A 27,668-nucleotide genomic window follows, 5' to 3' on the forward strand; every position below is an offset into this window, starting at 1 on the left:
GCACTCCGTGCACCGCCGGCACCGCGGGGGAAGAGACGACGATCCTGCCTTTCAGCCGTCGCCCCCCCAAGCGGGAGCACCCCGGGCGGGGGCAAAGCCCCCCGCGGCTCAGCCCCGACACCGCCCCGCGGGATGGGCGGCCGTGCCCCGCGGGCTGCGGGGCAGCGCGGCGGCGGAGCCCAGGTGGGGCGGCGGCGGGCGGCGGGCGGCGGGCGGCGGGCGCCGCTCCCCGACGGCGCGGGGCGGCGGAGCGCAGGCGGGGGGCGGGCGGGGAGCCCCGCCGTGGGCGCGGAGGGGGTGCGCGGCCGCGCAGGGCGGCGCGGCGCCTCCGCGGAGCGCGGCGTGCGGAGCGCCCCGGCGCGCGGGCGGAGCGCGGTAGGTAGGGCTGGCTCCGCGCAGGGCTCCGCGCAGGGCTCCCGCGGAGCCGTCGGGAGCGCGGACGGGTCTTGCCGGCGCGGCTGTGTCTGACAGCGGTGGCGGAGCGGCGGGGCGAGCGCTGGGAGGGGGCTCCGGGAAAGGCTGCGTACGGGGCACCGCTGCTTATGCCGCCCGGGACTCTTCCCCCGCCACATATACCCTGAAATTCCTATACCTAACAGGTTCGTATACCTGAAAATTCCTGCCGTTCGTCAGCTTGTAAGCGTTCCGTTTACTTCTCAAATTGCGAACGAGAATAGAGTGATACTTTTAATGCTGGGCAACTAAACGTTACAAAGAAGAAAGCGCAGATTTTTAAATACAGGAGAGGATAGAAGGGGGAAAAGACTCAGCATTCCAACGCAAAGACTCAAAAGATGTGCTTTGCTGTTGTAGCTATGACTTATCCATAGTTCTTATATGACTTAAAACAGGTTTGTGGCTTGTCTTCTAACTAAATAGAGACGTTTCTAATAGCCCACATGGCGAAGATCTTCTATCCTATTCCCTCTACCAAACTATTTCTCGACTGAAGAGTTCCCAGACACTGGGGACTTGGTGACACTGAAATAGTTCGCTGCTCAGGACCTGATTTCTAAGAATTGCATAGCTTTCAGCCACATCGTTCATTTCCCATTGTAATCGCAGGTTGTGATTGTTGTTTGTTGCTCCACAGGCATTTTGATTGGCATGTAAACTTAATTTCAATTACATCTGAAATACTCATTTCATAAATTCACCAGAATAGTTTCTTTAATAACCATCCGAGTTTTCTTTGTACACTGATTCTAAAAAGCATCTTACCAGGTTTGTTAAAAGCAGACGTATTATTGCATTCTCTCCAGAGGTCTTAATGAAATAGCGATCAAAGAAACAGTCGGGACTTCAACATGGCTTTCCATGCGGAGGGGCTGGTGGCCATAGTTGTATTCTACCTGGCTATCCTGGCAGTTGGGATATGGGCTGCTTGGAAAACCAAGAACACCGGCAGTGAAGGAGATCGCAGTGAGGCTATAATAGTCGGTGGAAGAGACATTGGCTTGCTAGTTGGTGGATTTACAATGACCGGTACGTAAAAAACCACCTTTTTTTTTTTTCCTAACCAGCGTATAACTTGTCAGTTTTCCATCCAAATAAAGAAGTGTAATCTGCATATTGAATAATGCAAAATGGACAAAATAGATATACTTTTTTTCCAATTGCTGCTAACATTGTTTAGTGAACAGCCAAATGTACCCTCTATATAAAAACAACAAATAGTTTAAAATCATACAGGAAGAATATCTTATATTTCTTATTCATTGCTTTCATATTCATCTGTAGATCAGATATATTTGGGACAGAAGTACAGAATTTATATAGATTAATAAGGAATCCAGTTTTAAAATAACTGTTATTGTTGTTAAAGCCATCCAAGTTGGTGAGTTATTTTGTTTAATCTGAGTAAAACAAAGTTCATATGAAAAAAGATGGGGGGGGGGGCAGCATCAATTAAGAATAAGTTTCTAAAAGAAAATTGGCATAAATCCAAACTTGTAATTCCACTGATTTCAGCAAACTTACTTTGTGGATTCTTTTAGCTTCTTTTGCAGCAGTTTGACAAAATAATACATTACTGTGAATAGTAATATCAGTAGGAAAAGCCTGGGTGAATGAAGAGTTCTTCACTAATTTTGTAAGCAATGCTGCCTGACTCCCAGAGCCAGTCAAACCAGGTGTCTTACCTGGGTAAACAAGATGTTCACAATATGGTCCAAAATCTCAAGTCTTACAGCTAATATATGGGTTCAGAACAAAAGCGCATGATAAGGAGAGTTAATTGGCCCACCATTTTTATTTAAGCAATTTAATTTTTAAGCATGCTTCTGGGTTGTTTTTTTTTTATTTATTCTAAATCCTATTCAGGCAAGGCCCTTTCAGTTGCCAGATTGGATTTATCAGGTTATATTTATGTTTTGCTGTTTTGCCCTGTTCTGATTTCACAGTTATCTAATAAGGAAGAGATACATAAAAACCTGGGCCAAAATTCTGTGTTCTTTAAGCAAGAGAAATTCCCATCCCCTTGCAGGGACATTTTGCTCATTCAAAGACTAAATATTTGGATATTGAGTAAAGAATGTTTGTAGAAGTCAATAAAGTTTGAGTACAGGCAGATGTTCTACTTTTCACCCTTTGCTATAATTTACTGTATCACGTAACCATTGGCTACTGAAGCATCAGATATGACAAGATTCTGCTCATAGCAAGAGCTGGTTTGACTGCTTTCTGCTGAATGAAATGTTTTCAAGAGCACTGAAACTGGAATATTTTGCAGGGATATTGCTTGCCACAAAACTGTAATCACTAGATTGGGGGAGCGGAGACAAAACAAGACATTCCCCGCGCAAGTGGTTATGATGAACAGCTTTGCCTGTGGAAGAAGACACAAATTCTGGTGTCCTTAATCCTACTTTGCAGGAATATTTTTCATAACAGCTGAAGCAGAGATGAGACTTGAACGGGGGCTTCCTATATCGCAGGCAATTTCTATAACCACCACAGTTCACACCCGTGTATGCTCATCCCGTTTCATGCAAGCTCTAGACATGGCATAGTATATCATCTCTGCGGTAGAATATCAAGCTGATCCTAAAGCCTTTGTGCAGCTAAAATACTCATGGATTTTATACTATCCAGGTTCACATACTTTCTCACCTCCACCTTCCATAAATATGGCAATTAAAGCTTGAGATGGCAAGTAAATTACACTTTCAGTTTTGGGGAACCGTGCCTGGCACACAAAGTTAGGTGTGGGCACAAGTCTACTGAATCAGGGGTTAGTCCAAGTTTTGTCTCGGTGAGGGTGATTGGGATACTTAGTTTGTAAAGCAATAACAAAATAATTGCGTAAGTAAGCAAGCGGATCAAAATCCGCGATGATTTTTACTAAATGGTCACATTATTCAAGTATGTATTTGCCTCTTTAAAAATGGTAGATGCAGATTTTGCACCTCATAACCATGCCTCCAGAGATATACGGCTATTCCAACATAGTCTTTATATTTTACAGCTTTAATTGTCTAAATATGAATTAAAAAGCAAAGCCTATCCCATAAAAGGAAAGCAAGAAATCTTTAAAGATCTCCAGAAAGGATGTTGTTAGTACGGACACGAAGTACTTTGGGTTATGGGATAAGGCCTAATTCTGTCTTTCTTGCTCAAGACAAACACTACGATCCTCCACGGATATCGGCTAAAAAAAGGGTAGCAGTTTATAGGGCTGCTTGGTGGGGAGGATGACAGAACTCAGTCTATAAATTTAAAAACAAATTCAGAGCATAAGCATTGTGACTTCATAGGGATGGACTCAAGATTCCTGAGTAATTACAGTTGATTTTCTAAACGGCATTTAAAAGCCTTAAAGCAAATGCACTACCTATGAACAATGGCTGTGGACATATTTGGATGTACACTGTGATCCTGAAGAAGCAGCTGTATCAACTGGCTACTGAAACGCCTAAACACGAAGCCTGTTGAATGCTGAGTGTGTCTGCAGTTATCAAAATAGAAAGAGTGAGAGGCTTGAATTGGGGATGGATCACAGCAGCTCATATTACAATGAGCTTACATAGTACCACAGTAGACGTGCCTTTAATTTGTTTCTCATTTTTACATAGTTATAGTTAAAATGTTGCACTAAATATTAGCGTTCCTCAATTTGTGGGTGAAATTCTTAAGAAGTGGTATCTGCGGCAAACTTGAGTCTATCCTGATTTTGGTGATTGAGTTTAAAGCCCGAAGGAAATATTTGAGATGACATAATCAAATGCTTACAAACATGACCAAAAAGATAATAATCTATTGATGTCATTTTTTCATTTTAGTTGGATGGAGCTATGTATCTTTCCACAAGAAAAAAATAAATATTACAAAATTCTATTTTTTTGTAATCCTTAGGTCAGGATTTTCATTTTACAGAACTCGATGAGTTGATTCAATAATTTGAGTGGTCAGATGAGGGATCATTCACAAAGAAGTGCCAAAAAATCTGATTTTCTAATGTATATCAATATATATAAAGAACTCTGAGATTAATTTTTTCTGTTCCTCATATGAACTAGGAGCAGAATTGCTCTCTGTATCCTCAGTATTTGTCTGATCGTTTTTTAGGGTGCATGTTTTAAATGGATATTGGTATTTGCTGCATTTTTTGGTCCTTCAGACAGCAGGAAAAGAGAGGATTAAAATAGATTACTACATGAGTGTTTCCATAGATTATTAAATTCTATATTCCTTTTGTCTAATTTAAAAAAAAAAAAAAAAGAATTTCACCAAAAAAGGTATTAAACTAACTTTAAATTGTGGCTTAGCAAACTGAGGATCAGAAAATTAATATCTAAGGTTGAAATCCCATCCTATCATATCCCATTATTTCTTTTCTAATGTATTTACTCATGTCAATGTACATGCTGACTGCCTGTTCACCCCCTCAGAAAAAGCCATATAGCACCTTCCTAGAGCTCTGGGGTCCTTGGCAGATGTTCCAGAACAGTCATGTGCACAGAAAAATTGATCAGCAGCTATTTTTCAATCCCCAATCCAGAAATCAAGAACTAAAATTGAAAATAAGTGCTAAATCTTCCATGCCACCCTACCCAGCAATACCTGTCCGTAGGGCATTGTTCCTGTCCCCAGCCAGGGGAGGGCAATGGCCCCTGCAACATCACACAGAAGGGAAGTGACCTGCACCCCTCCAGAAGAAAATAAGGGAGCTAGGCATAGTGTCCAAGTGCCCTTGGAGAACACCCGCCACCTCAGTAGCAAATCGATGCCGCACGTTGAAGCCTCCTTGCACCACAGCTGCAGCAATGCTGGACATTTGTCCTTGACTATGGGATATTATTCCCTATCTGGAAGTGGGTATTGTTCCTGCAGAATTCATGCTCATGCGTACTCCAGGGAAGGAGACAAATACAATTGCCTTTCTAAATATTTACTTTTGTTATTGTACACAGGTGCTTACAACCTATTCTGTAAGTCTGTTCTGCTTGAGACACAATAGGCAACATACATCCCAGGTAATCATGGACTCAACGGTCAAAAGCTCAATGTCCAGGTGGATATCAGTGATGAGGTGTCCCTCAGGGGTCTGTATTGGGACCAGTGTTATTTAACATCTTTGTTGGGGACATGGACAGTGGGACTGAATGCACGCTCAGCCAGTTTGTGGATGACACCAAGCTGAGTGGTGTGGTTGATACTCTAGAGGGAAGGGATGCCATCCAAAGAGACCTTGACAGGCTAGAGAGGTGGGCCTGTGCAAACCTCATGTGCAAGGTCCTGCACCTGGGTCAGGGCAATCCCAAACATGGATACAGGCTGGGTGACGAGTGGATTGAGAGCAGCCCCGTGGAGAAGGACTTGAGGGTACTGGTGGATGAAAAACTGAACATGACCTGGCAATGTGCGCTTGCAGCCCAGAAAGCCAGCCATATCCTGGGCTGCATCAAAAGAAGCATGGCCAGCAGGTCGAGGGAGGTGATTCTGCCCCTCTACTCCGCTCTGGTGAGACCCCACCTGGAGTACTGTGTCCAGCTGTGGGACCCCCCACATAAGGAAGATGTGGACTTGCTCAAGCGAGTCCAGAGGAGGGCCAGAAAGATGACCGGGGGGCTGGAGCACCTCCTGTATGAGGACAGGCTGAGAGAGCTGGGGATGTTTAGCCTAGAGAAGAGAAGGCTCCAGGGAGACCTTATAGCAGCCTTCCAGTACTTAAAGGGGGCCTACAGGAAAGAGATGGGGAGGGACTTTATCAAGGAGTGTAGTGATAGGACGAGGGGTAATGGTTTTAAACTGAAAGAGGGTAGATTTAGATTAGATATAAGGAAGAAATTCTTCACTCTGAGGGTGGTGAGGCACTGGAACAGGTTGCCCAGAGAAGTTGTGGATGCCCCATCCCTGGAAGTGTTCAAGGCCAGGTTGGATGAGGCTTTTAGCAACCTGGTCTAGTGGAAGGTGTCCCTGCCTATGGCAGGGGGGATGGAACTAGATGGTCTTTAAGGTCCCTTCCAACCCAAACCATTCTATGATTCTATGATTCTAGGACTCTGGTAACCAAAGTATCATACTCCCACCTACATTAATTCACCCTGTCAAGAGGCACAATTCCCAAATGTCTGACAACTTTTTATGTAGATTCTGTATGCCTGCTCTTCCCATCAAGGATCAGTGTTCACCCATCTTCTCCATGTGGTCCCACATGGGCATCACCCACCTCTTGTCTTGTCTCTGTAGTGTACAATAGATCTTGATACCCAAAAGTCTACCAATAACAGAGTTCTTGGGTCACTTCTTTTGTTGCAGACTTTCTCTGCATGTACATCCCTCATACAAGCCCATTATACTATTTCCAACAACAGAATGGTCTATTCCTGTGCTTCAAAATGCTGAATGGACAATTGTAATGCTTTGATTGCTGGAGATCTTTGGTTCTAAATCCATGGTGTCATTTAGCATCAAGTCAAAAAAAAATACCCTCTGGTACTATTTGAGAGATATCACAGTTAAGCGGGAAAGAGTAGTAATTTAGATTTTTATGAAACTTCTTTAGGATATTTAATTAATTTTTCTTCATTTGTGTTTATCTCCAGTTGTTTGTCTTAAACACAAAATCAAGTTTGCTTGTGTGATGGTGGATGCTGGGAAAATTCTGAAGAATGCTTAAGGAAAATAAATTTCTTACAATTGTGCATTTTTACACAGAAAGTCTGAATTACTCTTATATGAGAAGGCAAAGGCTTCTGAGGCAAATCAAAATATCATTACAAAAACCTAGTACTTGTAACGTTCTGCCTGCCCTTTTTCAAACTACAGACCCAGATTCATAAAACTTACTCATTATACATTAGAGAAAATGAAGAACTTTTTGCATGGACTCTGCAAACAGGAAGAGATAAACTTTATTACATAATTTGTTATGAATTTTTTTTTCAGATGTAATCACAATACATTTCTGTGTTGGAGATTTTCTTTCATAAATACTGTAGGTCCCAAGTTCTCAAATGTAGAAACTTCCCTTCAAGGCAGAGAATCAATTCATTAAGGGTCTGAGGTTGATATATTAAAAATACTGCTGGTTTTTAGAGAGATAAAATCAGAAATATTATAGATAGCACAATGCAATTCTGGAATATGTCTTCAGGAAGCACAAAAATAAATGAGCCAAAGTTTAGAACTTAAATAGCAACACAAAACCACCACAGCCCTATATGGAAATATAGCATTTAGGGAAGTCAGAGTTTACTAAATGTCCTTTGTGTAGCCACAATTTAAAATTTAGCAAGGTTTTAAGGGCGATTTTTTTCACAAAGGCCCTAGTAAACAATGAATTCATTAAACTCTTGTCTAATTTAAATGCTTTGAGTTTTCCCAACTGGGGTGACTTTATCACTGTATGTTTATTGTTCCTCAGATGCCCCCTTACATCTCTCCTTCATTTGGACTAACACAAAGAAAATGGTAATGGTTAATGAGTTGATGGGCTTCATTCATTGTAAACAAGTAGTGAGGGACTCAGCCCTCACATCTTCACTGACTATACAGATGCTTAGACACCTTGAAGACTGTCTCAGTCCATCTGACTTATTTTTTTGTATGCTTAGGTTGTAAGTTTTTTTAATTAGGACTATCTTTTATAGAAGGATGCCATGTCTGGCACTTGTACAATACATATAATAAAAAATAACAATATTATAAGTGATGATAATTTCATTCCACAATGTGGGAAATTTTCTTTCTTTGTGCACATTAGAGACTTTTCCACCTCTTCTTTTTCAGCCACATGGGTTGGAGGAGGTTACATCAACGGGACAGCAGAAGCTGTGTATGTCCCAGGCTACGGTCTAGCTTGGGCTCAGGCACCTATCGGATATTCCCTTAGTCTGGTTTTAGGTAAGCAAAAAACTAAAGCTAATAGTCTCTCATTTTAAACAGTTCTGATGACACGTCCATCATTTGAAATGAAAGAACTAGGGTCTGATAAAAGGATACTGAGGTAAACTGGATGCCTTCTGCTGATAGGTTTGGCTATTAAAAAGAAAAACAGAAAATCTATAAATAGTTTGACACCTTAAGTCTCCTGAATGCCTTGGCAAGACCTATTTGATTACTACAACCAGAGTGATCTATGGAGGTCACAATAAGAAAGATTTTGTTGTGGGATTTTTTTAAATTACATATATTAAGTTTTATATATTCAGGTTTTCTTCAAGTGCCTATATGATCTGGAACATGATAGTATCAGGGCATCTATAAATCTTGGAATTCAAGAATGGCAAATAACCTTTCAGGTTAGGGAAGTGCTTATACTTTGCAGATCTTCATCAAGAGTCTAAGAAACTTGTCTAATTTTGTGTAGGAAGTCTGTAGTAGAACCAATCTGTTTCCTTAAAATTGGACCAAGCATCCTCTTAAATGCAGTACAAAACTCCAAACCACATGTCAAAATGCAAATATGCAATCCTGATATATGCAGGGTCAGAGTGTAAAACACAGACAGCATTATAATTTTTAATGCTGTGGCCTCTAATTCCTGAAATGTGGTCTCAGAACTTCCTTACTTTTCTTAAAAATAATAGCAATAAAAAATTTCTCACCGTGTCTCAACCGCATGGAGCAGCTCACAACGAAAGTGTTGCCCTGTGAGCCGTGATGAATACACCACAGAGTTGTCAACTACATCCTCTCAGTTTGTGAACATATCATGACCCTAAGGCAACAAAGAAGATACTGTGTTTTTCATCTTTCATTAATGTGACTGGTGTATTAGCCTTTCTAATAATACTTGACCTCTCAGTCTATTTTGAGTCTTTTCTCATGGTCCTCCCACCCAGTCTGTGCCTTTGTTTCCTTCGGTTGCTTATCCAGGTCTTCTTGCCCATTTATTTCAACTCGGTTTCCCTCCTGACTCTTTTTTCCCCTTGGAAATGCTTTCCTATGGCCTGTCCTGGTTCTCTCTTCCCAGGCAGAAACCTTCCGCATCATGGATGCTCCTCTCTGGAACGTGCAGGCCAGCTCCAGTTCCAGTAGTAGTACCTACCCCTGAAAGTAGCTCTGTTTCCTGTAAGGAAAACAGTAACAGTAGATGTCTGCCTGGAGATCAGTTGATGTCATTATGAGGTCATGAGGGTCATGATCCATCGATGTCATTAAGTAGTCATTAGGATCGTAGTCACAAGCATCTTCCTGACTCTTAGCCTCTGTAGAATTGACACAAATTAATAATAGCCCAGAAGGGGTCAAGTTAGCCTCTCCCCTCATTTCCAGCTGTTTTTAGATACCCAGACCTTTTTTCCTGGAAATTATAATGGCCACTGCAGAGAAAAGAAGTCTGTATCATGTGACCATATATCTCTCTGCAGAGCACAAAGAGGAAGCATTTCTGCAGGCATGATCTATACATGCAGGTTTGGGGGGAGGAGTTGTTTATCCTTTTAAAAAAAAATCAAAATTATAAATACAAGTCTAGAAGAAACATTGTTGCTTCAGACTGGAAGGATTTAAGATTGATATAATCTCCTTGTTAGTTCAATCTTGTGCTGCATACCATTTTTCCTAATTTTTCAAGCAATTTAGTTTAAAGGTTAGACTATCCCCTATTTCCTTTGACAGATGTTTGAACATCCTAATAGATTATAATACCAGTGACTCTTTTTTTCTTCTTTTATTTATCTTTTTTAATGATGACATAACAAGTAGAATAGGAACAGGATCAATGACCAATCCAAGAATAGTAAAAAAAACGCTAGAGTGTTTCTGCATCCAACCAACCTGCCTAAAGACAGCTTTAATATAAGCAGTATAAATAAATTATAATTGGTAAGCCAGTACCTTCTATTCAGGGAACTTAATGAAATGAAGAAATATGAGTGATATAAGGCAATACATAGAAATGTGGAAAATCTTCTGTATAATATGATGAATACATTACGTATCTTGTGATGAAAAACCTAAATAAGGGTCACCAAGGTGTACAGTAGATTTGATTGGGAACTGACTGGTTTTCCAGGTTTTTTATTGTACCTTATACATTGCATTTCAGCAGTTTTACTGTGGTAGAACTCTACTTAGTTATAGTCACGTGCAGGTCTCAACTACACAGGTTTCCATAGAAGGTCTCTTTCAGCTTTCCTGAGATACGTCCTTTTTTTTCCCAAGCTGGAAAGAATTTGAGGACTGTACATTAGAAAGGTGAGGCCTTTGCACATTTATGTACATATCCAGCCCATATGCCAGCCAGGCAGAGCAGAATTGTGATACATCAAAATTCCTGAACATGCGTAAGTGAAATAAGTGTATGACAAATGTTCAGGGAGCCTGACACCTGCAGAGCCGAGAAGACATCTGACCTACCCTGCAGGTGTAGTAAGGTTGATTTAAGCATACATAATAAATCCGAATTGTCCTGAAAGAATCAAATTTGCTGTGTGTGCAATAAACCATGTGTGAACTCATATTTCTGATCCAGGAATCCCGGACAGTTTTATTTTTAGAGTAGGACCATGTGAAAATTCATGCTGGATTCTGCTCTAAGAATGAACAGGATTAGGTAGAAAAGCCATTCCCTTAGGCTGATCCAAAATTAGACAAAACTCTGATAGCCTCCATAATGGCAGATTAAGTAAACTGAACCAGACAAAATAAGACAAACTTATTTTGCATTATCAGACCATAGATATTAATGGTGTGGATGTATTTATGTAACTCTGTAGACAGAGGCAAGGTAAGAGTTCATAGAGGATATGTCTACTGTACTTATTTCTTTAAAAAACCCCCAGTAATACTGGTATTTTTGTACCCTTAACTGACAATCAATGTTTTACCCCTTAATGGCAATGCATTTTTCCACTGCAGCTGGTGTCTTATGCTACTTTTCTTTGTAGGTGGCCTTTTTTTTGCAAAACCCATGCGATCCAAAGGCTATGTGACAATGCTAGACCCTTTTCAGCAGCTTTATGGAAAAAGGATGGGAGGGCTACTATTTATTCCAGCTTTAATGGGAGAAATGTTTTGGGCTGCTGCCATCTTCTCTGCCTTAGGTAAGGAATAAGCAGTATAAATATTAATTTGTCACAGGTGGAAAGGATTAAGAAAATCAGAAATGCATTAAAATTCTGGCTTCAAATGCTAACTGTCCTAGCCAAATGATTCAGAGTGTGACAGTTCTCAGACCCATGCTAACTAGTAATTAAACCCAGTAATCGTACCCCATTAATTATTTTGGTAATGGAAAGACACACAAGGTATCTATTCATTTTCAGGTACCTTTAAGTTGTCCCTTTTCAAAGACCATGAAAAGATTTAGCAATAAATTTCCTTTAATTGTGAGGGTGACATGAGTGATTGCAAGTGTCCCTTTTATGTCAAGGCTGACCCAGCTTCTCTTTTAAACCACTGAGATCACAGAAGCGAGTCAAAATTTCCCTTAAAGATATGAAAGATTATTGCCAATGCATCTGAACAAAATAATCCTTTGCATATAGGAGACCTACATATACAGAACTTTCCATAGCACAAATAATGGAAGTAAAACAGATGCTGATCAATACATTGAAGTATTATTCAATTCTAAATGGCTTTCTACTCGACAAAATGAAGAAAATACTTAGGATTCAAGAAAGAATTCAGAGAATTAGTGGAACTATGACTCAATAGAAAATCACCCAACTACTCATCCAGTCCTGAAAAAAAATCAGTTTCTAGGGTTTTTAATTATATTTCAGGCCTGAATTTAGCAATCCTTTCAAGAACTGAGAAAGCCCTTGAGTTGAAGCACCAGTAGTTGACTTTTACCAGCTAATCATACTCATAGTGCACATGCATGTGGTAATGCTTTCTAGCACAAGCTATTTTAAACAGAAAATAAACTTTGAAGGTACTCTCCAACTGTGCTCTGATGAACTGCAAAGCAATGGGGAGCTTGTTTACCACAATTTCATCACAAAATCCTTAAAGGACTAAGAACAAACTACATGCTGAGGTGATAGGAGTTGAATAACTTGAAGAACACTCTGAGTATTTGGAATATACTTTCTTTTTGATTGAGGACAAGCTAATTTGTGATATTTGAGGGGTTTGATTTTAACTAGTCTGTGAATAATCTGTGAATTATACCTCCTAATTTGCACACCTATCCTCACTGATGAATATTTAATCCCAATACTCTTCACTTCTTGATCTTCCTCATGATTTCTTGCTTGGCAGGGTTATAGAAGGGAAAGACAGGACTTCCAGCTTGTGAAAGTGGTCTGAGCTTGTAATCCTTAAGCACATGAACTTTGAAGGCTCACTGTACAACAAAAAGCCACCTGGCAGCTCCCAGCAGCTCTTATATACTACACGTCATGTTGTGTTCTACTGCCAGAAGTTTTCCACGTATGTGGTCAAGAATATCCATCTACAATACCTGCAAGGACTAAAAGTTATTGCAACATGTTTCATGTAAATTATCCTAATTAGAAGGAGAGGAATTTTTTTTTAAACATGGTTTTAAAACACTACAATCACTTGAAATAGCTGATACATCTAAAGGAAATGTATAACCACCCTGATAGCTGATGGAAAGGCAGTGCAGGAGAGCACAAGCAATTCAGGAGGTTTCGTGAGCACACTGACAACAACTTCCTGAAACAAATGATCAGGGAGCTGATGAAGGCAGGTTGAACCTGTTACTTACAAACAAGGAAGAACTAGTTAGGGATGTGTAGGTCAGAGGCAGACTTTGCTGCAAGTGTTCATGAGATGGTGGAGTTCAGAGTCCTGAGAGGAGGGAACAAGGCAAAAATCAGGACTGCAACAATGGACTTCAGGACAGTAGAGTTGGCCTCTCCAGGGATCTGCTTGGAGGAATCCCATGGGAGACAGACCTGGAGAGAAGAGGAGTCCAGGAGAACTGGTTGATATTCAGGGACCACCTCCAAGCTCAAGAATAGTCCACCCTGACAACCAGGAAAACAAGCAAAGCTGGCAGGAGACCTGCATGGATGAAAAAGGAGCTAGACTCAGACATAAAAAAGAAGCATTCAAGAGGTGGAAGCAGGGACAGGTGACCTGGAAGGAATACAGAGACACTGTCCAAGCATGCAGAGATGGGTTTAGAAAAGCCAAAGTCCAGCTGGATTTGAATCTGGCCATGAAGGGCAGCAACGAGTACATAAACTAGGGAAAATGTGGACTGCTGGTGAATGGAACAGAGGACCTGGTGGCAAAGGATATGGAAAAGGCTGAGGTACTCAGTGCCTTCTCTGCTTGATTCTTTGTTGGTAAGACCAGCCTTCAGGAATCCCAGGACCCTGAGAACTCTAGGAAAGTCCAGGGCAAAGAAGGCTTGCTAGAGGAGGATCATGTTAGGAAACATTTAAATAGACTGGACAGACACAATTTCATGGGACCTCATGGGATGCATCCCATGAGTGCTGTGGGAGCTGGCTGATAGCATTGCAAGGACACTCTCAGTAATCTTCTGAAGACTGTGGTGATCAGGGATGTTCCTGAAGACTGGAAGAAAACATATGTCACTCCTGTCTTCAAGAAAGGCAAGAAGGAGGATACCAGGAACTAAAGGCTGGTCAGCCTCACCTTGGTCCCTGGGAAGGCGATGGAGCAAGTACTCCTGGAAACTACTTTCAAACAAATGAAGGTCAAGAAGGGAACTGGGAGGAGTCAGCATGGATTTATGGAGAGGAAATTATTCCTGACCAACCTGACATCTTCCATGATGAGCTGACTGGCTTGGTTCATGAAGGGAGAGCAGGGCACGTTGTGAATTTCAAAAAGGGCTTTTTACACTGTCTCCTGTAATATCCTTGTAGACAAACAGATGAATTATAGATTAGATAAGTGGACAATGAGGAGGATTGAAAGCTGGCTGAACTGCTGGGCTCAGAGGGCTGTGACCAGCAACATGGAAGCCAGTGGGTGGGGGGTCACCAGTTGTGTACCCCAGGAGTCAATACTGAGTCCTGTATTCTGTAACATCTTCATTAATGACCTGGCTGATGGGACCAAGTGCACATTCAGCTAGTTTGCAGAAAATAAAAACTGTGAGGAGTTGCTGATAGACCAGATGGTTGTATTGCCATTCAGAAGGACCTCAACAAGCTGCAGAAATGGGCCAACAGGAACTTTGTGAAGTTCAACAAAGGGAAATGCTAAGCCCTGCACCTGGGGAGGTACAACCTGATATCCCAGTACAGGCTGGGGGTTGACCAGCTGGAACACAGGTTTGCAGAAAAGGCCTGGGAGTCTTAGAAGGCAATGAAGTTGACCATGAGCCAGCAATGTGCCCTTGTGGCAAAGAAAGCCTATGGCATCCTGGGCTGCATTAGAAGGACCACTGCCAGCAGGCTGAGGGACAGGATCCTTCGCCTCTACTCAGCACTGGTGAGACACATTTGGAGTGCTGGATCTCCAATACAAGAGGCATGGACATACTGAAGAGAGTCTGGTGAAGAGCCACAAAGATGCTTAAGGGATCGGGGTATCTGGCATATAAGGAGAGGCTGAGAGAGCTGGGACTGTTCAGTCTGGAGAAGTTCTTATCCATGTGCATAAATACCTGATTTGGCAGTAGGGGGAGCGGAATAAAGAAGATGGAGCCAGGCTCATCTCTGTGCTGCCCAGTGACAGGACAAGAGCCATGGGCACAAGCAGAACTACAGGAAATCCCATTTAAACTTAATAAAAAGGTTTTTTTACAGTGGGAGAGGTCAAACACTGGCACAGGTTGCCCAGAGAGGTTGTGGAATCTCCACCCTTGTAGATATTCAAGACCCAGCTCAACATGATCTGGAGGAACCTGCTCCAGCTGACACTGCTTGAGTGGGGACTTGGACTAGACAATCTCTAGAGGTGCCTTTCAGTCTCAGCAACTCTTTGATTCTATGAGCTGTTTTGTGGAAACTGACTAGTCAGCTCAACATTGTGGTTTGTTTTCTACAAACGGAATCTGCTTGATGGTGCTTGGAAAAGTTCTTGGTTTCTAGGTTGACAATGGAGGATGGATTCTCCAGTTTGCAAAGAAACCTACCTTTGTCCCATGTAAACAATTCAAGGGCACTTTAGAAGAGTCTGTGGACAATTGTCTCTATAGCTGATGCCTCCTCTACCGTGCTTCCTTGGTCAAAAGGGGCTAGCTCAGAGCATAAGCAAAATACAAAATACAAAATATGTTGCAGCAGACCTCCCCTAGGCACAGCCTTTACTGCAATGATACACTTGTTCCTGTGCAGCTGCAACTCACCCAGGGAGGCTTCAGCTGTCTGTGCTTGGCTGCTTTTCCCCAGGCAGAATAAGAGAGTGTAGTCCTTCCAGAGCCTGAGCAATTTAAGGAAAGGCTGTTGGGACCCTTCCCTCCTCCATTTCCTAAGAACCTGCGAAATGACAGATGCTAAACTTGGACCAACAGGAGCCTTCCTTTTCCCACTCCCTTCAAAGGTGCAGAAGGGGTGTGCAGAATGTAGAGGGGGGGAATATCTTCATGCTGTTGCTAAGTGTCAGACCAGCACCTGTATATGCAACTTAACAAAGGTGAGCCGTCTCATCAGACATACTGTGACATATACTAACACAGAATGTTTTGTTTTTCCCCATAGGTGCCACTATAAGTGTGATCATTGACATTAATGTCAATATTTCAGTTATTATTTCTGCCCTGATTGCAACTATGTACACGCTTGTGGGTGGGCTTTATTCTGTGGCCTACACCGATGTAGTTCAGCTCTTCTGCATCTTTCTGGGACTGGTAAGTTTGGCTTTTTTTCCCTTCTTTATTGAGGATTTTGCCCTGAGCATTATGATGATTACTGAGACCTTGCCCACCTTCAGTTTTGGACCTATGTCTTCACTGAAAGCGTGGCGAAGGAATATCTCCACTCACAGAGCCCTGACTTTAAAGAGTCTGCATTTACATCAATGTACAGCCCGTGCTTTGACAATAAAGCTGACCGAGAGGCCCAATTCTTTGGCTTTTTTCCAACCAGTCTGATAGTGCAAACACTCCTGTAATTTTCCTGCTGTGTGTATGTCTAACTCAGGATAGGACTGGAGCTGACTCCTTTACTATCTGTCCATAGGACTGTGGCACAGGCACTGGAAGGAGGCATCAGACATAGGAAGCAGTCAGTAGAGCAGTCCAGAAACACTGGCATTGGACCTGCAGAGCTGATACTCTCCTGCTTCTCTTTCCTGTAGCTGTCACTTACTCACGCAGCTTAGTTAACCTCCTGCTTTAAATCACCACCTTGGTTTTTCCCCTCATTTCCCTCCGTTGTCCTTGGAGACCATAGTATGGGAAGTCTCACCAGATGACCTTGCTGTTTGAATATGGTGGTATGAATATTCCCTCATCAGCTGTCAATGATATGCTAGTGGGTAGCCTTTTCTTTTATTTACTGCTCTTCTTTAAGCCCTACTCTGAAAAACATTAATGCAACAGGGCTCAGATCACAGGGGTGCAATCAAAGAAGCTGTTGTCTTTGTTTGCCAGTGGCAGTAATGGATGGTCACAGGTGTGCAGAGATCTGAGACAGGCTGAAATAAACAGGGTAGCTCAAGGTGAAGGAACTGAATGGCACTTTGGGGACCCGGAGTTGTTTCTCTGCTTTCACCGGCGTTCTTGTGCAGCTCTAGGGAAATTGCTTCAGCCAGAGCTCACACAGGTGGTCACTAACCAACCCTGTGTGTGTCCTCACTCTGTGGCATCCTACTGTGAGGCCTATGACCTTATTTGCAGAAGTGCTAAGCGTTCCCTGTTGTAACCGACTTCATGAGAATGGTGCTAAATACCCTGAAAAAGCAAATCCAAGTTCCAGCTGGCCACCTCAAATGAGAAGTTGTTCCAGATCTTCTTCTCTCATACCTTTGTTCTTCACCTGCACAGTGGGGAAAATACTGTCTCCTTCCCTAACATGCATGTTAATATTTGTGAACCATTCAGTTTCTACAGATGGTGTGCATTACAGAAATTCCCAAAATTGTAGATTAATCAAAATACAGAAACACTTTTCCAAAGAGAACAACTCATGCGCTGCTAAAGACCCTGATCCCATGGGAATAACGTGATCTGGTATTAAAAGCAGCATGCACCTAACAGGGAGGGGAAAGCAAATGAAGGTTGTATAACAGTCTTCTAAACGGTTGGATCTGTAGCTTTAATAGTGTTCTTTTAATTCAGGTTGGGCTCTTTATGTAATTTCCCATTTAAAATAAACAGCAATAATGTCATGTAGAAGGAACCATATTCATAACCCAGAGAGTCATCAGTGGGGCTGGAAGCCTCAGATAGCACCTAAATGGTCATGCTCTAGGTGAGGAAGTTTTAGATGAGATGGGACACTTTCACAGAAGGTGTCACAGCAGAAGATGTCACAGGCCCAGGTATCCCAGCTTCCCCTCCAGGCTCTGCAGCAGTTTGTATTCCCACTGGCACAGACCCTTACTGCTCATTCCTCTAATGTCTGCTCCTTATCCAAGGAGGTGCTGCTTGTAATCACTTCTGTTCCCTATCCTGGCTCCTCAGTTCAGCCACAGCTTCTTCCTTAGGCTTCCATAACCTCCACCCCAGCCACTCCATGTACTTCCCTGGTTTTCTCCTTACAATCCCATGTAGTCTCTCTCCTTCCCTCCTCACTCTGCAATTCTCAGCTTTTTGTCTTTATCTTGCCCAGTGAGTCTTTCCCTGATCCTGCACTATATCCCCACTATTTACTGACTCTTCATCTCAGCTGTATTATTAATTCCCCATTCTAAACTCTTTGCCACCATGTAGAAGTCCCTTTTTTCTGGTTTCCAATCTCATGAGGTCCAGGTCCTTCTAGCTAACTGCTACTTCCACCACTGAGCTTCAAGTCCCAACATAAAGTCCCAGTTTCTGCTTCACTTCCACAAGCCTCGGTTTTATTTGCCCTCCATTCAAAACAGTGAATTTTCTACTCTGGTTAGAAAGGGCTCAATGAAGAAATTGGGTCTACGTCTATATTAAGCAAGTTAAACGGTGTCAAGGTGAAAACACAGGATCATCTGTACTGCTTAATTGCTAACACAGTCCTGGCACTGTTTTGGCCCACGCCAACTAGTACTTTCCCAGGTAGTTCCCAGGAACAGTTGAGGGCTGTCCTTTTTGGCAGGGAAAGGAGTCTAGATGTATGGATGTAAACCATGACGTGTCAGTGAACTGCAGGGCCAGAGAAAGTGTCTTGACTTGTTTTATTTACTAATATAGAGGTAATCCTTGAGACCACAAAGAGCTAGGTTACTGTCAGAAACTGGAATGGATTACAAAAGCTCATAATGCATTTGCAATACAGTCCATATTAAATCCTGGGCTGTGGCATGCAGGTGCAGGTTTTTAGACCTTAAAAAATTTACCCTACTGAAAAGCTCAGCTGAATATGGGCAAACTATAGCTCTTCAGAAGCTCATCACTTGGACACGTTTGAGATGTGACATTCACAAACAAGAATAAAAAAATCCATTTGACATCCTTGTTCCCCATGAATTTCTCAACAAAAAGAGTATTAACATCCATTAATTTTGACAATATGTTTATTTTTCCCTCAAAATATCTTGGAGACAGTTGAAACATTTTGGTGATCTTTCCCAGAAAAGCCCAAGCAGACAGTGAGAAGGGAATCTTTCTGCCTAAGTGCTTGAATTGGCAAACTTTAATACATAACTGAGAACAGAATGCTATGGTACGTGATAAACAGCCTGAATAATAGGCAGTGCAGCAAAACATAGCAATAATTCATATATTCTTCACACATTATTGCAATAATTGTACAACAAAGCAGAGGATGATGTTTGATTTCTCCCCTCCTTGCTCCTGTTACCCCATACACTTAAATGTGATCAGTTGGATTGTAGTAATCTGCGTGGTTTGGATATCATTGGAGCCTTAAGGATGCCATGTTTGCAATGGTCTATTCCATACAGCACAGAGCCTGGTTTTCATCTCATAGGAGCTACTGAGGTTCTCCTCATAGAGAGTTAGTGAGTTACATCATTGCAAAATGAGTTGGCAAGTAAATGCACAAAAAGTCAGTTGGTGAAGGAAATGAACCTTCCGGCCAAAACTGTCTCTGGGGAGGGTTTCTCAACTGATTTTTTTACCTAGATCAGAAACAGAGAGACTGAAAATAGTCAAGAGCCCAGAGTGAAATTGCCTTCAAGGTAGAAAAGTGCTGTAACACTGAGAGATGTTACAAGAGAGATGGAGGTTCACCAACAGCACCCCTTTCTTGTCACAATATCATTTTGTGTTGAATTAAAAACAAATTCCCAAGCCTTCAGGTGTGTTTGTGATGTCTCATGCCTGTATACTGGCAAATCCTGATGCTATTGCACACAAGTATGTATGTAGATGTTTCTCTACAGTGTGGTCCAGGAAAGGATGTAAAGAATATGTGTGGAGTTTAGGGAAAATAAAATGAAGATGTATAAATGTGTCCTTCCCGCTGATTTTGCGATTTACACTGATTAATTCTCTGCTCATATTCACACTCTCCAGAACAGAGGTAAGCTATCCACTACCAAGCTCTCTCTATTTTGGAGATGTTCCACTGGCACATAACCTGACTTTTCTGCAAGTCAGCTCAGCAACTTGGCTTTTGATCTGTAGCATGCAAGAAGAAAAACAGATCAATGTTAATATTAAAATTTCCCAGGCTTAGAATGCCTTCTTTAGACCTGAACAAAGTGTTACTCTTTGGTTACAGTGGATCAGCGTACCCTTTGCGATGTCCCATCCTGCAGTGGCAGACATTGGGCTCACAGCTGTGCACCCGGTGCACCAAGCACCTTGGCTTGGATCTATCAACTCACTTGACATTTACACATGGCTGGACAATTTCCTTTTACTGGTAAGTGATGGCTTGCATGAAAGAATGAAGCATTTGAGCACTCACACTGTGTTACTGTGACAGCTGAAAATAATAGAGGGTCTAGTTAAGAGTTTCCAGCAAACTGAAAACTTTTACCCTTTTGACTCCTGCTCCATATTTCTGCACATTTGAATGATTTCAGTGAAATATCAGTAGAATATTGTAGCACAGCTGTCAAAGTCAGCATTGCCAGGAATGCAATTTAAATATCATCAGACTGAAAGAGTTGACTTATGCTAAAATTAATTAAAAGTATGCAGCTAATACTTAACTGATGTCATTCTTGGCAGAGGGTTTTATATATTGCAGAAGGTAATAAATATGTTATACAAATGATTAAATATGTCTTAGGTATAGGTGATGTAGAAAAAGCTTTGCAGAGATGGATGGATGGATGAATTCATACGTGCTCACATGCCAGAATGAACTGAGGGCTTTCGTTATTTAATACCCATGTATTACACATGGGATTGGTGATTATTAAGTACTTTCCATTAGAAGATCTAGCAACACATGCTAACATTTTCCATTCTCAGTTTCCCTGAGCAACTCTACACTTTTATTATCATGTTGTACTTTGGGATTCCTTTCTCTGTTTTTTTTTTTAAATAATCTCAACCAAAAATCTTCAGAGTTTTCTGATAATTGGGCTATTAAAATATATTGTTTTATGCAGCTTAAATTTGTTATAGATTCTCAGAGAGCCAAAGTATGACACTAGCTCAAGTGGCTGTATTCTGTGTGGTAAGCCTGAAGCTTTTGTCTCTGCTGATGACCAAAGGAAAGCTCTGATGCTGCCAGATTGTGACACAATTTCTTTTCATCCTGTTTGTTTCATTATAGCTCAAGAAATTTACACATGCTTGGAAAGCTTTGTTAAAGGAACATTATTAAGGCTGCAAAGGAAAACAGTTATAAATAGCAAGTCAAAATCAGAGTTGCCTGTGAAACATTCATTTGGTCCCTGTGTGTGCATGAAACATATATGAAACACCTGTATACACACTATTTGGTCCAAATGCCTCCTGCCTCATTTAGTGTGTAGAACTGGGCTGTGCACATTTAGTGAGCAATTTGCTTTGTTTTCTTTCCATGCTGTTTAGTCATAGGCACTTATTTACTTAGTGGAGACTATTCAAATCCTGCTCGCAAGACAGAATTGTTAGCACTTGTTTTTTTAGCCTTTGATAATATGCTTTTGTGTCATATTTTGCAGACATAATTTTAAGTCTAATCAGGATCTTCACTGTTATATACCCAAAAGAAGAGAAGAGTTGCCACCATAAAAGAAAACTTTCTTTTACTGCTTTGTCTTTAATTTCTATTGGTATCATATTTGCTTAAGACAGTGGGAGAATAATTTTTCAGATTCTTGAGTTCAATGTATACAGAACATGTTGCCTTGTTTTGATGGCTACACGCATTCATAAAGGAAGATAAAATCTTGCCTTCAAATCCCATCAGAGTCTAATCTAATTTTGGCGAGGGGAGGGTACTGGAGACCAAATTCTTCAAATATGAAATATGACAATAGTATTTTATAACTTTTCATAAGGCTTTATCAAGTATTTGTACAGCTCAAAATACTTGTAAGTGCAAAGAGACTATGTAAGTGCAAAGTGTTGTTTTTAATTGTACAAAGGAATAACTTGCCGAAAAGAATGGGATTTAAGTGGACTTACAAAGATTTGACATTACTTGTGAGAATGACAGTTACAGCTATTACTGACTGATATTCAATAAATAAATCAAAGAGCAGCAACACAGCATTCAGCATTCAAGTGATGCTTCTACATGCTCTCTATATGGTGATAGCAAAAAAATCCAGTTAGCCCCCAATGACAGGATGCTGCCCATTGTGTTTGCAGACATTAGGAGGAATCCCATGGCAAGCATATTTCCAGCGAGTTCTTTCCTCATCTTCTGCCACATATGCTCAAGTTCTGTCATTTCTGGCTGCTTTTGGCTGTCTTGTGATGGCTCTTCCTGCAGTACTCATTGGTGCCATTGGAGCATCTACAGGTAAATGATTAAAAATGAATAGTACAGTAAATGTGAAATGAATAGTACAATAAATGTGTGGAAACCCTACAAAGCTTATGTTAGATATAATCTAGCCAGGTGACATCATTAATCAACTCATGACTTCTTCAACAGGAGACTACACTGAAAAATAATATTATAGATTATTTCTCCCAGGGGAAATTGCTCCTACCCCAGTGGCTGAGATTAACTCATTTTGCACGTTCTAGGTATCTACAGACATAATATTTCTATTTAATGTTTGAATTAGGTTATGGTACTTTTATTTGGTCCTAACAGTAATAATGAGGAGCAGCTGAGGGAACTGGGGTTGTTTAGCCTGGAGAAAAGGAGGCTCAAGGGAGACCTTACTGCTCTCTACAACTACCTGAAAGGAGGTTGTAGAGAGGTGGGGGTCGGTCTCTTCTCCCTGGTAACAAGTGATAGGACGAGAGGAAACGGCCTCAAGTTGCACCAGGGGAGGTTTAGACTGGATATTAGGAAAAATTTCTCCACTGAAAGGGTTGTCAAGCATTAGAACAGGCTGCCCAGGGAAGTGGTTGAGTCGCCATCCCTGAAGGTATTTAAAAGACATGTAGATGTGGTGCTCAGGGATGTGGTTTAGTGGTGGTCTTGGCAGTGTTAGGTTAAGGGTTGGACTCGATGATCCTAAAGGTCTTTTTCAACCTAAATGATTCTAAATTATTCTAAACGATTCTATGTTTTATCAGGAATTTCTTATCTTGACCAAAAGATCCTTGTCAAGGTCTTCGTCATAGTGAGAGTGATCCCCATCACAGTGACCATGTAGCTAAACTGTTAGAAATGTTCTGTTGTTAGAAATGTTTAACACATGGCTTTGAGCTCTGAGTCTGTAATCCAAGAGAATAGTTAAACACATCACAAGTAAACATGGATACCAGACTTGTTTTATTGAGGAAAATGACATTTAAGAGCAATGCAAAGTTTTAATATTAAACTTCCTACTGGATGACCACAGACTGTGGTCAGACTTAGCTTAGAGAGAAGGAAAAATGCTGAGCAGAATTAAATCTGCCTAACAGAAACTGGTGGGACACTGCCTCTCTGAAATGCCATCGGTCTGGCCCTAGTAGCAGTTTGGTCATTGAGAATGTGAATGAAAATGTGGCAATATGAACAGCTCACTACACATGAAGTCAAGAGATGCTGTAGCTGATGACTACTAATGTTACTAATAACATGCCGGTGTCCATATTGCAGCCTGGAACGAGACTGATTATGGTATCCTTGACCCCATGACTAAAAAAGAAGCAGATATGATTTTACCGATCGTGCTCCAGTACCTTTGCCCAGTCTATATCTCGTTCTTTGGCCTCGGCGCTGTATCTGCTGCCGTGATGTCATCAGCTGACTCTTCAATTTTATCAGCAAGTTCTATGTTTGCTCGGAACATTTACCAGCTTTCCTTTCGGCAAAATGTGAGATTACATTTTCATTTTTATTTTTAGATAAAATTTTAGGTGAGACCTTAACTAGGTGATGCCTAGACTGTAATTTCATAATGAAACACCTCTTTCACGTTCCTGCCTGTGACTAGAAAAAGTATAACATTTTGTTCCTAACAGCATATTGAAAAAACTGAAAGTCATAAAAATATTTATGGTTGTGACTGACGACAGAGGTGAAAAAGCTCGCTCAGGGGAGGCAGCTTTCAAGAGTTTTCATGGCACTGCAGTTTATCCATACAGCTCCTAATTATTGCTGCAACCAGAAGTTTTACTTAAATCCTTAACAAAACAAGACATCTTTCTGAAGTATTGATTTATCAGGAAATCATTTGACAACACAATGGTCTAGTGAGTTGGAGTTTTTCTTAGGAAATGGAGAAGAAGAAATTCTGATGCTGACAGTTTTTTCTGGTTGAGCCATATTGTGCTTATATTTAAAAGTTATTATTTCTAACACTCTGCTGTTGTCTTTTTCTTTGACACGTTATCAAACTTTTCCTTATGCTCAAAGATAAATGACTTTGGGAATGGCAACTATAACCCTTGGGTTTTTTTCTCTGTGCTTGAGATGGAGATAGAGACAGAGATAGAGATATTTATTTGTAAATGTTATTAAATATGTCATGCAAAATTTCCTTTTACAATGCAGTATTTTATATTGACTATGTGCATGAATGTGGGCATACATATATTGCCATGAAAAAACCACCTAACACTGCCCTTTTTTTGCAGGCTTCAGACAGGGAAATCGTGTGGGTCATGAGAATCACTGTTTTTCTGTTTGGAGCATCAGCAACAGCAATGGCACTGCTGGCTTCATCAGTGTACGGCCTGTGGTACCTCAGCTCTGACCTTGTTTATATCATCATATTCCCCCAGCTCCTATGTGTGTTATTTATTAAAGGAACCAACACCTACGGTGCCATTGCGGGATACTTATTTGGCCTTGTTCTCAGAATAACCGGAGGAGAACCGTACCTCTACCTTCAGCCCTTGATCTACTATCCTGGCTGCTATCCAGATGAAAATAATATCTATATCCAGCGATTCCCATTTAAAACACTTGCTATGCTCACCTCCTTCTTTACTAACATTATAGTCTCCTACTTAGCCAAATACTTATTTGAGAGTGGGACTTTGCCACCAAAGCTGGACTTCCTTGATGCTGTTGTTGCCAGGTACAGTAGAGAACACATGGACAAAGCAACTCTTGTAAAAAGTGACAATATTGTATTAAACGAACTTGCACCTGTGAATCCACGACACAGTCTAACTTTGAGCTCAACTTTCACAAACAATGAAGCCTTCAATTATGTTGATTCAAGTCCAGAGCTGTCCAACACTGAAGATAATTAAAAAATCTGGTAGCCACAGGCAAAGCAATGCGAAGCAGGATATTCTACAAAGAATAGTAAGAGGCATTTTATCAGAAGAAAAGCAAGAGTTGGGAATAAAATGCCGCTGCACAATTCTTTAAGTTGTTTCTAGGAGCAGGAGCATCCCATGGGAGGAACTCTTTTCTGTTATTATCTAATATGTTGGATTAGATCATAGAGTGTTTACCAAAAGATACACTCAGATCCCATTCTTTCCACCCAGAACTATATACTGTGTAATTAAAAAAATATTTACAATTGAAAATACATGTAGCAGAAAATGCGCAACAGTTATTTAGCTAGGACATCGTATGAAGAGATTATAATACAAGCACTCTGAAATACTATCAGTCAACATTTTATTGGCATTAAGTGAAAATACATTGTCACAGCTATAAGTGATTTATTACTAAAGAGCTAGTTGCTTGAGCAAAGGCAGATAGGTAACTGGCCTGGGTTTTTGGTTTGGTCAGTTTTTTCCTCATAAAGAAATTCAAATAATCCAAATCTAGTATTCTGTTATTTGTATAAAACAGCAAAATGCGCAAATAGTAATAAATCCCTTATAGGAGTGCTAAACATCATACATTAATTAAAAAAGTTAAAATGAAGTCACCAGTTTAAAATGATGTTATACCTAATGCAAGATGACCTTAAGCAAAGTATGTTACTATAGGTGTTCTTTTTTTCCTGTGGTTAGTGGCTGTCACCAATGGAGGATAACAAAATTTTTGTAGCAATAATTGGAGTTGAAACTCAGCTTGTGAAAAATGACACTATAAACTAAATAGAACTTTTCAATGTTGAGAAAAGAAGCCTTATCTTGACTTATCATCAAAATGAACACTGAGCAAAGCAGTCTGACACCAAGCAACTGCAGCAATGGAACAAATATTAAAAAGTAAGGAGAGTCAAGAAGGCTTGAAAAAACAGATGAGAGGGTTTTCCATGGGGAAAATTCCCATTTTTCACTTAATAAAAAATGTATTACCAAAAAGTCTTTTGGGTTGGACTTGCTGGTGTTACTCTGGAAAGTGTAGATTTTCCATGGAAAATCACATTTTCTCAAAAATTTGATTTCCCATGGGAAAAACAGGCTTGCTGGACAGCTTTCCACATCTGTAAGTGTCTACCTCCAAAAGCAGCAGCAGCTTGGAGGGGAACTGAAAGGAAAGCCGAACCCACAAGCGCAGTGAAAGGCACAGCGGTGTCTTCCACTGAATGCTGGACTCCTTCATTAACAGCCGTCCTCCTGGGCCATCACGGTGACTCTGCGGAGCACCAGCAGCGGCCGGGCGCAGACGAGACTTCGCTCACGAATGGCAACGCTGGCCAGAAGCAGCAAAGCAGGGAGATGAGGCCTCTTCCGACTTTGCCCCGGCCAGCAGGGAACACACAATGTCATTTTCATTTGCCCACGGCTGAGATGTGATTGTGTCTGTCCCCATTGGTATGTGCCTTTCACAGTGGGAGATCTAATAGCTGGATTTCTGTACAATTAAGAGTTATGCTCCAATAATTCTTTTTAATATCTACGCATAACACAAAATGTTCAACTGAAATCCAGATATCCTCCTGTTGCTGGTCACTGGTGAAATTTCTTCTTTAACATTCACAGCACGAGGAGTTGTACTGGAGGATAAGAGATGTAAGAATAGGTTTTGCTGCTAAAGGAAGAAGCCATCAACTTGTGCATTCAATGTTGGCATAAACTTTCACAAGTTGAATCCTTAGATATGTTTTTGCTCCTTTTGTGGAGTTTTAACAGCATATATATATTTTATACGTAGAGAAAATTAATTTTAGAGATACTGATTTTTTTTCTTCATACACTGCATCTAAAAATAACACTGCGTCTCAGTTCTGAATATGCGCTGTGAACTGCGGTACTACTGTGCTAACAAATATTGAGTGTGCTCTGGGTGGAGGCAACAAAATCAAGGTCTGCACTAAAATTCCAGAAGAGCCAATACAGCAAAGAAATGAAAAATTCCTGCGGGGTGAGTGAACGAGCCACCGATGACATTCAGGGTGCTGAGGATCTCATAAACCGGATGCGAGCCCAGCAGTATTCATTCCCCCATGAACCATGGAAAAGAGAAGAGCAAAGAGATCGTATGGAAGAAAGAGAGGGGAGAACAGAGCCACTGCTGAATTATTATCCACTTCTGGCCCAAGTCCACTAGCCTGAATCCCTCCTTATGAGAAAATAATCAAGCCACGGTTTTGCCCGCTTACATAGCCAATGCCTTACGCTGCAGTTCCAAATTAAGTTAGGGGATCCCATTTTACAACCAGCTGTAGATCTTCCTGAAGATTTTCTCTTACTTCAGTTTTGTCTAGGAATTGGTAGAATTTCACTATGAGAAGCTGCATAGTGGCCAGATGCTTTGAATACAGCAGCATTTCTGTATTATTTATTTCAAAATTCCCAATAGTGGGAGGAG

At 41.1% G+C, this 27,668-nt stretch overlaps 1 protein-coding gene across 1 annotated transcript; it reads left to right on the forward strand.

Annotated features, from left to right (window-relative positions):
* On the forward strand, positions 1–25,219 carry SLC5A7 (solute carrier family 5 member 7). Its single transcript, XM_075491934.1, has 9 exons — positions 1–183; positions 1,263–1,485; positions 8,233–8,346; positions 11,337–11,492; positions 16,047–16,195; positions 20,169–20,312; positions 22,202–22,355; positions 23,598–23,815; positions 24,578–25,219. The coding sequence occupies exons 2-9, from the start codon at positions 1,308–1,310 to the stop codon at positions 25,199–25,201; spliced, it is 1,737 nt and encodes a 578-aa protein (XP_075348049.1). The 5' UTR covers positions 1–183; positions 1,263–1,307; the 3' UTR covers positions 25,202–25,219.
* Positions 25,220–27,668: the final 2,449 nt, after the last annotated feature.

Source organism: Mycteria americana, chromosome 1 (assembly GCF_035582795.1).
Source record: "Mycteria americana isolate JAX WOST 10 ecotype Jacksonville Zoo and Gardens chromosome 1, USCA_MyAme_1.0, whole genome shotgun sequence".
In the NCBI taxonomy this organism is placed as follows: domain Eukaryota; kingdom Metazoa; phylum Chordata; class Aves; order Ciconiiformes; family Ciconiidae; genus Mycteria; species Mycteria americana.

What these genes read in the sequence shown, in the direction of transcription:
- SLC5A7 (XM_075491934.1), top strand. Translation starts at nt 1,308, where the DNA reads ATGGCTTTCCATGCGGAGGGGCTGGTGGCCATAGTTGTATTCTACCTG. An exon ending in TGCCATCTTCTCTGCCTTAG is followed by an intron (nt 11,493 to 16,046) that starts GTAAGGAATAAG and finishes TTTTCCCCATAG; the next exon opens with GTGCCACTATAAGTGTGATC. An exon ending in TGGACAATTTCCTTTTACTG is followed by an intron (nt 20,313 to 22,201) that starts GTAAGTGATGGC and finishes TTGTGTTTGCAG; the next exon opens with ACATTAGGAGGAATCCCATG.